Genomic DNA, 12,377 nt, shown 5'->3' with positions numbered 1-12,377 from the left:
AGTTAGTGACCATGCATGAATCATTCTTTATTTCCTATCCTTTGAGTATATATATATATATATATATATATATATATATATATACAAAGTGTATATGTTTCCAAAGTTGGTACTTCTGTTACACTGACAATAGTATTCTTTAATACTGAGTATTCTGGATAATGAATGACTTTAATGCATACCAGTTAGTATACCTAATATAATAATAAAACTCCACTGTGTACAGAAAGCACCTATGTAATATCAAGGATATATAAAGTATGGGGAATGCGTGCAAAGTTTATTAAATAAAAGAAATGCAATAAAAAGATATTTTGTTTTCGATGTTTATAACACATAATACTCATGACAAGCTTCACTTAAAAAATAGTTCCCACGATAAGCAAGCTGGAAACATTCATTACAAAATAGTTTTCAAATACTTTACCCGATAAGGTTGCCACAACTTATCAAAATTATTTCAAATATTTCATGGTACTATATATTTAGCATCTTGGAAAGTGTTTAAAAACAGTAAAAATGAAAAGAGATGTTATTAAGGCTCGTGGTCGTATATATGTAGTAAAGTATTTATTGAATATTAGTGTACTTCTCACAATTCTCCTTTTTTTTCCCAGTGAGTTGAATACATTTTTTGGAATTATGTCAACTATATCCAATAATCAAATAACAAAATGAAAATAAGTAATTTTTCATTGAAAATGTAATCTAAAGAAAACGAAAGAAAATGCTTTCAAAATATTCACACCTAAAATCCATAAGAAAAACATAAAACAAAAGCAGAACAGCCTAATATATAGTTGTCTCCATCCACAGTTGCGTCACCTTTGATATATAGGTTTCCAGTTAAAAGAGTAACAAAACCCATTGGCTAATACATTTAATGCTTTCTGTCATTGCCTGTTGACTGAGGAGAGAAGACACACAAAGTAAGAACACTGATTATTAAGTTATTAATAAAAACGAAAATGTATATTTATACTTTAATATTTACAATATTTTGTTAATATAGAATGCAGACCTGTTGTATTGGATTAAGATGAAATTGAATTACATGTGTTATGCATAAAAGTTATTTCCATCGTGCGTGACAGATCTAATTAATAAATGAAAGGACTTACGTAAAATTCTGTACAGTAAATAAATTAGACACACAACATTTAATAATCCTTAGGCGTTTTTATGTATTCTGCTTTATTGTGTCTTATTTTTTGTTTTGTTCCTTATTAAAATGTATTAGTCATTGCAATCCATATCACCTTGAACAGGATGTAGTGGAAATGGTAAGCATGATCCAACGCTGTATTGTGGGTTTTGATGTTACATGCAAAAGTCAGTGTTGAAACAAAGGACAATTGTATGTCAGGTAATTTGCCATTATCCCCTGATTGCTTTCTCATCAATTGTTTTCTGTCTCCAGTAACAAAGCATCAGCTAAGTATGTCTGAGGGATTAGCCTGCTGGAGTACATTAGGATGAATAAACAGTAGAAGCCTTGCTTCTTCACAAGCAGATCTGAAGCTTTGAGGTTCATGAATGGCTTTGGAAAGAAGCATAACTCTAAGTTGACTAATGGTTTGAATACTGTAGGTGTATTCTATTAGCCAAAGAACCAGAATGTTGTAGAACCCACATTGGTTGGTAAATGTTGTTTTCAATTATATTGCCTGCTTCACAAATACCAAGAAATAATGATAATAATCTCTGTGAATTCACTGAGTGCCCACAACATCAAACTCAAGCAACTCAAGATACATGAGATACATTGCCAAGCTTGTAGCCGTAGGGTTGGTAACTTACTGAATAGACCGCGTGCAACATCTGTCTCCCAATTGCTTGTGAAAGAAACAAGCAAATGTAATGCTGATATATGACAGATGCTGACTGATACACTTATTGACCAATATAATCATTGAACAAAGGGAGAGACAGAGAACAAAATAATACACAATACAAATTATCTAGGTAAATAGCATAGGGTCAAGGAGGCTGGGAACAATGTACATATGTATATAATATACTTCCAAGGAGTTTGGATTGATGCTGCTTGTGACTAATAAGTCACTTGAATCATAAACGCTGCTTTAAATCATACACAGTAGTCTAAAGCATCTATTCTACTTTGTTAAAAATGGTGGAATGAAATGTTTAAGTACAATCTCTACTTGTTTATGACTGAATGGTTATGGTAACCTAGTAACTGAGCAAAACAGAAATTCATATATCCACTTGCTTTTGACATTTCCAATGAAAAAGTCCTTTTTGACTTTGATATTCATTTGTATATAATTCTCTATACTTTACCTTGGTTAATGGGTATCCATCCCTTTCTTTAAGACATCTATTGTATACCACTGACTGTTCTATTCTTACTCTACAGTTCCCATTCTGCAGCCAAAATGTGAAATCTTCTTTCTCCAAGTCTCAAGGGAAATCCTTCTTCCTTTGCACAGGTTGATTAAAAAGTGCTCACAGAGTTATGTTTTTTTTGTGTTGACCTTGGCTATACTTGTATAAGGGCATCTAGTATTCTAGCCAAACTTTTCCAGTCATTCTTCAATACCGTCTTCCAGTTCATCTTGTAGGTTGTCTCCGTGCATGATCTCTTTCTTTTACTATTACTGGAATGCAAACTATCTTTTTGTAATAGTAAACATTAATCTCTAAAGAAACAGTAACCTCTTTTATACGTGGAACCATTTCAGAGATCAGTTGTTGACTGATACTACATAATGCTGGATTAATCACCTTATTTATGGTGTAAGTAAGCTGCACGTTTCTAGATATTTTTGAATGTAGACACCATATGTTCTATGTCAATAGTGAGGCACAAAACCTGTTGAATGACAGAATTCTTGGAAAGCATTGCGTTACTAATTTTACCTCCTAGCTCTGGGGCTTTATACACCTTAACTTCAGTTGCTTTTGGTATATGTTGTTCGTTACACGTCTTCTCTGAGAGGTTGGTGCTATCTGAAAAGTTTTGCAATAGTTGGTAGTGAAAATCTCAATGCTATTCTTGGAGACCAACTTAACCAGTTTGAAAATAGACATCACTGCATAAAAAAGTATGTTCACTTAAGGATTCAACATTAAGCATTTTCAAATCACACATCTCCCTTCTGACTGCTATACCAAAAAACACCATCAAACCTCTGTGCAGACTAGAAAATGTATGGTGGGGACAAGCAGCATGGGGGCCTCATTTGTCTAGTCATAAGTCATCACAATGTGGTGTTCCCTGTGATCCTGGTGGGATCACTATTTCTCCCCTTGTAGATGCACAGAAAAGGAGTGTCATGGTAAGCCCCTGAGGCTGAGGTCACATGGGGGTAGCTTTGAGTTTGGCAGGGGGGCCCTGACGGATTCACGCTTCCTTTCTACCGCAACTGATTGTCGGGACACCCGACATCAGTCGCCATGACAGGGACATGGATGTGGCATCAGAGTTCCAGGGGTTGCTGCGGATCACCTCCTCACTCTACACCACTACTTTGCCTATGGAGCTATACCTGGCAACAGAATCGAGTGGCACTATGAGAGGTGGCCCTCCAGGAAGTTGTTATATGCCGGGGCCAGTATCTTCCAACCTCTGGACCAAGGATTAGGGACCAGCGAGATTTAAGGATGTCATTCATGGGACAGCAGCCCCATGAGCAATGGGTATGCAAATTGGATAAGCTGATCCAGCAGGAGGTAGAGCAGGAAGCACAGTTTGGCGGGTGTACCCAGTCAGGGTATAGGTCATCCTGTCACAAGGAGGAGAATGCAATGTTTTGTGATACTCACCTACTGGTCGTTTTTTGGGTTTGACTTTGGTAAATTCTTAGGAAAAACGAAGGAATCTTCTGCTCTTCTGTGGCTTTTGCTTGGGTCCGTCACGAGTGGACACAGCTGCAGGATATGCTGTAGCCAGCAGGGCTGAAGCACAAGGCCTCTTAGAAACTTTGAGGTAGGTGTAGTGAGAATTCCAATGCTTAATCCAATTTCCACCTACTAGAACTAGCAGAACACATCAATGGTATCATTGCCCAGCACCTTGTCAATTTATATATATATATATATATATATATATATATATATACAGTACATTCTATATATTATATAAATATAATATACATAATATAGGATCACTGAATCTCTGCTAGCTACTGACCAGAGATGGCACTGATTAAATAAACAAAGTGTCTCTAAATAGAATATGTACAACAATTTCTTAAAGGAGCTACTTTGCGCACTCTTCTCGTCTTGTAAGTGAGAATTAAGGGCCAGACCAACCAGATTAACAAGGAGATACAACGAACAGGTGCTAAAGCCTTACAGTGTATTCACAGTTACAAAAGAAAAAAACATCTTCAAAAAACAACCAAAAAAAACTTTTTCTTAACCACTGCAGGGTGTGTTCTTTTTTTGTGTGTATTAAAAGGCTATTGATAAAACTTTGAAATGAGTCAGTGTGTTACCATTTAATATTACTATTTTTGTTTTCACCTTTTGAGAGGAAATGTCATTTTCCTGCAGTCACTCATGTTATTACATAAAGTATACACCATTTCTTTTTGAATATATATATTTTAATCATTCTGCATTGTATATTTAACATCTTATAAAACCAATATTACATTTGCAATGATGATAGGAATGAACTTTGCTATAATCTAAGTAGGGTACATGTATATTTAAATAACTTAAGCAATAAAATTATACATTGATTATAACATGCTTTTTACAACATAAAAAACCATAAATATATATATATGTATTTTTTTTTTATACACATCCAGCGTCCCTAACTTAAAATAAATGAAATTAATTGGAAACCATTGCGAGAGAACAATTGTGAGTTACAGGTGAGTTCCGGTAAGTTAAAATTTTTCAATGACCATAATTATGGAATAAGAAAAAGCCAAGAAACTCAACTCACAGAAAGTTATACTCAGATAAAGTCTTTTTTTTTTTTAAAAAAACATTTCTATGTGGGTATTTTGAATATAATAATAATGCAGTACAAATCTTTTTTTCTGATATTTCTGAAGACGATTCACTATGGAATGGCGTTTGATGTAAATTAAAAACTTCTGGTACTACAGCAAACAGAATTAACCCCTTAATGACAAAGCCTGTACATGTACGGGCTCAGAATGCATTGTTTTCAATGGGTTTAGGGACTGCCCATTGTTCTTAAGGGGTTAAAACAAAAGTGAGTGTTTTTGAGCAGTGATTTCACTAATAACAGCAAATAAATGTAAAATTGTTAACTTCTAATCGACTTACATATCCATTAATTTCTGTAGCCCTAGGCGGTTTTGTCTGTCTGCATTTGAGCTACTGAAATTGAGTTTTATATATTTCAGAGGTGGGGTGCTTTGCCCCTTTATTGTTGTTGCAGCCGTAGACAGACTGCCTAATATAAAAATTAAGTTATTATGAGATATAGAATGACTTCATCGCTACTGCTGTAGAAGTTTCACAAAAGTCATTCGTTTTCCTGGTCCCACACTTCTCCTGAAAACTTTGGCTTATTGTTGATGTGTATATGGTATGTAAAATAGGACGTTAAGCATTATAGCGACTCCTTTAGTACACAAATAACATAAAGAGAAAAAAAAATAATGTCATAAATATGAACTTTTATTAGATTCAATTAAAAACCTCAATAGGTTAGTAATAGATCCCCCTCATCACATATCAAAAAACATATAATGCCATGAAAAACATAACTGTTAAAACATAAGTAAAAATGCGCTACACCTCCCACACGGTACTCCTATAGTTAATACACACTTCACATCCCATAAGTTAATTTTTATTATATTCTTTTTTTCTCTTTATGTTATTTGTGTCTAGATAGATGGGGTATTCCTTAGGTTTTCAAGGCTCTGAGATCGGTCTTTTTTGTGGATATAGCACGATCTTCAATATAATTACACAACGTTAGTAAAAACATTATTCTGGTTAGCAATACACAACTAGTATTTTGTGCTAGCAAATATATCGCTAAAGAGAACAATGGATTTTAAATCTGATTTGATAACCCTGTCTGCTGTTTCTCATAATAAATCCAGCCAGCAGTGCTATAATAAATTAGTTTGAGTTGATGAAAATATTTGAGACAATGTATTCCTTTGATGTGTCCATCACTGCGTATACATATTTTGCCCTCTATCAAAAGGGCTGATTGTCCCTTTAAGCAATGAAAGAACATGCCAAAAAGGCCTTTCAGTAGGAGACATCTGGCTAGCAGCAGCCACTATTAAAGTTATCGGCTTTTTTTCAGATCTGCTCACATAAAACAGTAAAATATATGGTTTCGACTTCTCTATAACAAATACATTATATTTGTTTTGCTAACTGCCGTGGGCTTTTGTGAGGACATCTTAAACATATTCATAGGTGCCAGAGGAGTCTTCAGTGCATTGCGCTTAACTAAAGAAAAAAATAAAAGTATAGAATATTGCTAAGTCCCCGGCCTTAGGGGTTCCACAAATTTGAATTATGTTATGATTTTCAGCCTGTATGTGTAGGTAACAAACTCACTTTAATAATAATATGGTCTGGATTGCATTCATTTCATTCTTCTTAATATCTAACTTTTAATAATCAATGCGGGCATTTGAACTTGAAACCATTAATGACTTGATCATGGAGTTCAGATACATCTATCTATCTATCTATCTATCTATCTATCTCTCTATCTATGTATCTATCTCTCTATCTATCTATCTATCTCTCTATCTATGTATCTATCTCTCTCTCTCTCTCTCTCTCTCTATCTCTCTATCTATCTATCTATCTATCTATCTATCTATCTATCTATCTATCTATCTATCTATCTATCTATCTATCTATCTATCCACTTAGATTGTGCCCACAAAGTCTAATGTGCATTATATGAATCTTTTAGTGGTTAAGCTGCCCTTACCAAGGCTGTGTATTAACTTACTTAAAACGTCTCAGTCGCTGAATTTAATACTACTAATTTAACTTTTTTTTTAATAATTATTCTTGGAATTCATTTAATGTAGGCTGTAAAAATCAAAATATGGCAGCTGTGGAATAGCCAGGGCAAGTGAATTAATATATTCATTTTATGTTATGATTAAGCTTTCCTTCATTACTAGTGTATGGAAACAAACACAGATGTGACGGTGTTAATCATGTTGTATATATTGCCAGTGAAGATGGTCCAAAAAAGCTTGTAATACCATGAAGTGGATCAACATTCATAGGGTAAGGAGTAGAGTCACATCATCTTTCAACACACCAGAAGCCACTTATTCAGATGGGGACGTGTTACCTCTAAAGAAGAAAGCGCTGAGGTCTTGAATGCTTATGTTTCTCTATACCTTGCTCTATGAGTAATGGTTCTTTTAAAGGAAACCTATTTGGACCAAGCTCTGCATCTGGATTAATCCATCGTGCAGCGCTACAGAATAGGATAGTGCTATATAAATCAGTAAATAACTGTATTAACTGAAGAGTCCAGGTCAGTCAACAGCGACGTTACACACTGGTCCTTTGTGGCATGTTATGCCAGTATTATTGCACATAAGATACACAGGTAGAGGCATTACAGCCAAAGCCTTTCCCTGCTCGATTAACGAAAAGGTGTTTTTTAAAATCACTGCTTAGCGAATTTCCTCCTTTATCTTGTGTTATGTTCTAGAATAAAGAAACATCATATTTTAATACATACACGTCTTTGTTCTTATAGCAGATGCTAGCCTTAGGACAAAGAAATAAATACATTTGATTTCAGACACAGCAGACCTAAACACTATAGAATAAAAATAGGCAAGGCACCTTAGCTTAGGTACAGTTACTTGACGAACATACGCGACTGCCTTTATTCTAGCACTGCCTCGTGTGTTTTCTTATACATATTTACATAGACTTGATCTAGAGTTGCCATAAAGGCTATTTTTGAGGGGCACATCATGTACAATTTACATGTTGCTACCAACACGTATAAAGTGCTCGTTTGCAGTATATGGGATATATAATTAAGTAGCCATTTCTCTTCTGTGAGTTTTTATATCCGACATGTGAAATATCAATGTGTCTCAATAAAAAAAAGGGGAAAAGGCCAGTATGGCAGAAGTATCTTTATCCAGTTTTTGTATATAGAAATTGTTCTTTAAAAGTAGTTTAAATAGTTGATTTTTGGTTCAATCATGGCTGAACATTAACATATTCTTAGAATATCAAGAATTATCTGTGTATGCTGTGTCTTTCTGTGTATGCTGTGCTTGATACTGAAGTATCAGGGCATTTTTCCATGTCTGGGGAAAATTCTGAATCATATTAATATTGTCACTTAGACAAGGCTGCACAACTTTGAAAAGCTATCTTTTTCACATGGTTTCCTGTAAAATAATGTTTCTCTTTTTTCCGCAAATCTCTCCTGAAGTGCATAAAGTTGTTGAATCAGCTCTTTTTTTTTTTTTTAACAATCTTGCTTTGAAATATTCAACGAATTCCTCAACTGGTTTAGAGTCTTCTTGATCCTTAGAGCAGTGAGTCTGGCAGAAGGATTCGGGTACCAGCTTTCTTTCATGATTCTTGATAAGGATGACAAAATCTTGTTGGGAGAAGCAAATAAAAAAGTAAATTATTGTCTGTATCAACGGAAAGGCACCTTTAAATGCTAAATTATGTCAAAGCACAACAGCATGGACTTCTTACCGGGGGAATACAGACAATCTATCATTTGCAACTTTTCTACAGATAAAAAGTGGTAAAAATCCAATAATACGGGTGTTAGGTATGACCCACATCCAGTTTTTAGCAATACTGATGCATTAGATAATTCCCCCCAAATCCTCACACATATAAAGAGTAAGAAGAGGCTTTTATAAAACCAGTCACTTCCAGATCTGGTACCAATTCTGTTCATTGACGGGAATAGCAACGTTATGATGGGTTACCAATAATTGTCTAAAATTCCAATGAAAATGACTTCTTCATTCACAGACTCTTTTAAAAATGCTATTACCGCAAAAATGTTAAAAAGAAGAATTGTGTGTCTTTAATACTAGGGATTTAAGAAAAAGTACTTGGAAGTACATAAAAGAGTTTCGCTCCTTCTCTCCTAGTCTGAAGGAGGGTGACAATTTGCAGACATGTCAATATTCCCTGGCTGGCTCTGTCTGCCTGTCATACAATCGGGAAAAGAACCAGAGCACACATGAGTCATTGCTGTACAGATGCTGTGATATATGAGATTTGTAACCACAAAGTCATTTTAAATAGTATAAATATATAAAGCTCATTGAGAAATTCAAAAATGACACACAGGGGTGTTACTGAACATTCTGTCATGCAACAATTTATTCTGGTTTAGACTTAGTAAGCATAGGTTGGTAGGTAATAGGCAGTCACAAATACTGTATTTCCAACCTACAGCCAATACAGCTAAAGGCTTTTTACTAAATCATGCTACTAATTCAAATGAAGATTGATCATTCTGAAAGAGTCTACCTTTTTTTCGATAGGGGTCACTATATACAATCATTATAGAAATTGTTGAGCCCTGTATAACATACATTTCCCCCTAAATCGTAAGTTTGTTTGAGCAGGGTCCTCCTCACCTTTTGTTTCTGTAAGTCAAAATGTTATGCTATATACTACTTGTTATGTCTACCCATTTTACAGCACTATAGAATATAATGGCGCTATATAAAACAATAAAGAATAATTTCAGAAAAATGGTTATGCAAACGCTTACGAAAAATTACTGCAGTTTTTCTGAAGTAATACTGCAGTTTTTTGGACATGAAAAAACTGCAATACTGCACTTTTACTGCAGTATTACTGCACATTTACTGCAGTTTTACTGCATTTGTACTTCACTGTACTGCAGTATTACTGCACATTTACCGCACTTTACACTTACTGCAGTTTTACTGCATTTGTAATTCAATGTACTGCAGCTTTATTGCATTTGTACTTCCGTACAAAAATAACTGCAGTAAAACTGCAGTACAGTGAAGTACAAATGCAGTAAAACTGCAGTAAATGTGCAGTAATACTGCAGTAAAAGTGCTGTATTGCAGTTTTTTCATGTCCAAAAAACTGCAGTATTACTTCAGAAAAACTGCAGTAATTTTTTCGTAAGGGAAATTTCCTGATACTGTACAAATGTAGCCAATTTACTTACAATGTCTGAAGTCCAGGTATTAGGGATATTGGGTCTCTGTTGGTCAATGCAAACTACCTTCTTCATGTCTTCAAAACTTGGGTCATGTGGTACAACATCATAAAAAGGAGGTTTGTATTCTTCCACCATACCTAAAAAAAATAAATAAAATAAACAATGAGAATGAAGACAAAACCAAAAACCGACGAAATCTTTAACCCTACACGGCTCAAAGACAGTAGTATTCCAAAAAAGTAACTTCATCAAACATCACAGTCTCAGGATTGTAACTTCAAGCTGCTTGAATTTGATTAAACAATATAATACAAAAAGAGACATTTAAATGTCATTTCATTGTTCAGCAAACACCTACTACACCAGGACTGTTCGGATTAGTATTTCACAATGACGACCATGCTATGAATTTCTCCCATTTACATTAATTAATCAATATAACGTGCGATTCAGGTTTAACTATTTACTGTGAATGCTGCATGACTTTATTCCTTTTTCTGCATTAGTATACAGTGAGACAGTGTCACATTGCACACATTTTTTTTTTATAAACAAATTCATTCTCAGGGATATCGTGCCCTGATTCGGATGTTTTTCACATGAAGCATAGCAACTATGCATTGCGCCAGGAAAATTGCTAACAAATGTATAGCTAAAATTATAGAATTAACTGAACTTTTGCAGTCATGTCAGGTACCACAGATGCTCCATTTGAGAACATGTTAGGAAGCGATACATATAGTTTCTAACTAAATTCATGGCATATGCACTACTATTCAAAAGTTTGAGGGGCACTTAAAATGTCCTTGTTTTTTTAAAGAAAAGCAAGTTGGTCCATTAAATGAACACACAATGTTTAGACACAATGATTAGAAATATAGTATAGATGACTTTTGAAGCTGGAAATTGCTTATTCTTAATGGAAAATCTTCATAGGCATACAGAGACACTTTATCAGCAGCCATCACTCCTGTGTTCCAATGGCTCATTGTGTTCACTAATCCAAGTTTAAGTTTAAAAGGCTAGTTTTTCTTGTTTTCCATGAAATCGTTGAAGGGCAGTGTATATACAGACAAAAATCATGAAACTAAATGAACATTTCATCTATACATTTAGCAGTTTTGCAGGCAATACGTATATATAAAATTCTCTGCTCTGTAAAGACCCATCTTCTTATGTTTTCATGATATTTCTGTGTTTAAGAACTTTTTAACAAGATATTAGCACAGTGTTTATTCGTTTAGATATTTTACATATTTATTTTAAAAGTTCCCAGAAACGTTATCTTTTTTTGAACACTTAAGCTAAAAGGGCTATGTTTTTAGTATACAGCTAAAACGCAAGTTGCCCCAGATCACTTTGTAACTTTCACGGATATAAATATAAACATCTTTGTACCTTTACAAAGTTTCAATGGGCTGGGGAAGCAACATTTCCTTTGTACTTGCTCTTTAGAGTACTTTCTAAGCACTTTATGGGCAGATGGCGGCTTCAAGCATCCAGCTAATTTCCCTTTATGTTGACAATGGGTTGATTCAAACAAATGAACTGTCTATTTGTTATCCCCATAGAATAGGGCTGTCCCAAACGGCAGATGTAGAAGGCCTGAGAAACAAGCTCACCGACAGTATACAAAGATTTTAGATTGAAAACACTGAATGCTATCTGTGCTAGGCTGTCCTACTAGTTAAATACAGAGTGCCTCCTAAAAACCATTTCATGCTGCTGAGGTTGGTATTTCAATTGTGTCTCTCAATCTCTGTGTACACTCTTTAATACCCTATTTAGTGTAGTGCGTCCAGCTGCACCGGTTCCAGTAGACTTGCCTAAAGTCCCAGCCAAAGAGGAGCCTATCGACAAAAGTTCTCAGGCGGGCATGATGCAAATTAACGGTTCTCAGATTAAGCAATCCTGATGTTCCAATTTGATGCAATGACCCCATAAATTCCCAATTTTAAGCAAACCTAATGTCCCACTTTGATGAAATGACCCACAAACATTCCCAATTTCACAAATGATGTCACATTTAATCAAATCACTTGATTCATGTACATTTTTTAAAAAGTTTTTTTACATCTGTGTAGAATAGCACCACAGATAGTGCTTGGTTATTTACATTAATCAGAATGCAAATGAAAAATGAGCAGCATTTCACTCTATGAACTTTGAATTTAGAACAACCTTTACACTTACTGTATGAATCTGCCCCTGTCAAATGAAGTTA

The 12,377-nt window shown here is 34.7% G+C and overlaps 1 protein-coding gene and 1 long non-coding RNA gene across 2 annotated transcripts in view; both read right to left on the bottom strand.

The window, feature by feature from the left end:
• Nucleotides 1-4,552: 4,552 nt before the first annotated feature.
• Nucleotides 4,553-5,483, bottom strand: LOC128475182 (uncharacterized). Its single transcript, XR_008346464.1, has 2 exons — nucleotides 5,197-5,483; nucleotides 4,553-5,106 (listed from the first exon to the last, which is right to left on the bottom strand). It is a non-coding gene; the product is annotated as an uncharacterized LOC128475182 (long non-coding RNA).
• Nucleotides 5,484-6,972: 1,489 nt separating this feature from the next.
• ACVRL1 (activin A receptor like type 1) overlaps nucleotides 6,973-12,377 on the bottom strand; it is a 30,581-nt gene continuing 25,176 nt past the window's right edge. Inside the window, exons 9-10 of the mRNA XM_053455544.1 lie at nucleotides 10,160-10,290; nucleotides 6,973-8,581 (exon numbers count right to left, since the gene is read on the bottom strand). Of these exons, the coding sequence (XP_053311519.1) occupies nucleotides 8,447-8,581; nucleotides 10,160-10,290 (266 nt within the window). The 3' untranslated portion in view covers nucleotides 6,973-8,446. The remainder of the gene's footprint in view (nucleotides 8,582-10,159; nucleotides 10,291-12,377) is intronic.

This window comes from Spea bombifrons, chromosome 2, assembly GCF_027358695.1.
Source record: "Spea bombifrons isolate aSpeBom1 chromosome 2, aSpeBom1.2.pri, whole genome shotgun sequence".
Taxonomy (NCBI): Eukaryota; Metazoa; Chordata; class Amphibia; order Anura; family Pelobatidae; genus Spea; species Spea bombifrons.
This window is presented reverse-complemented; position numbering and strand designations above follow the sequence as displayed.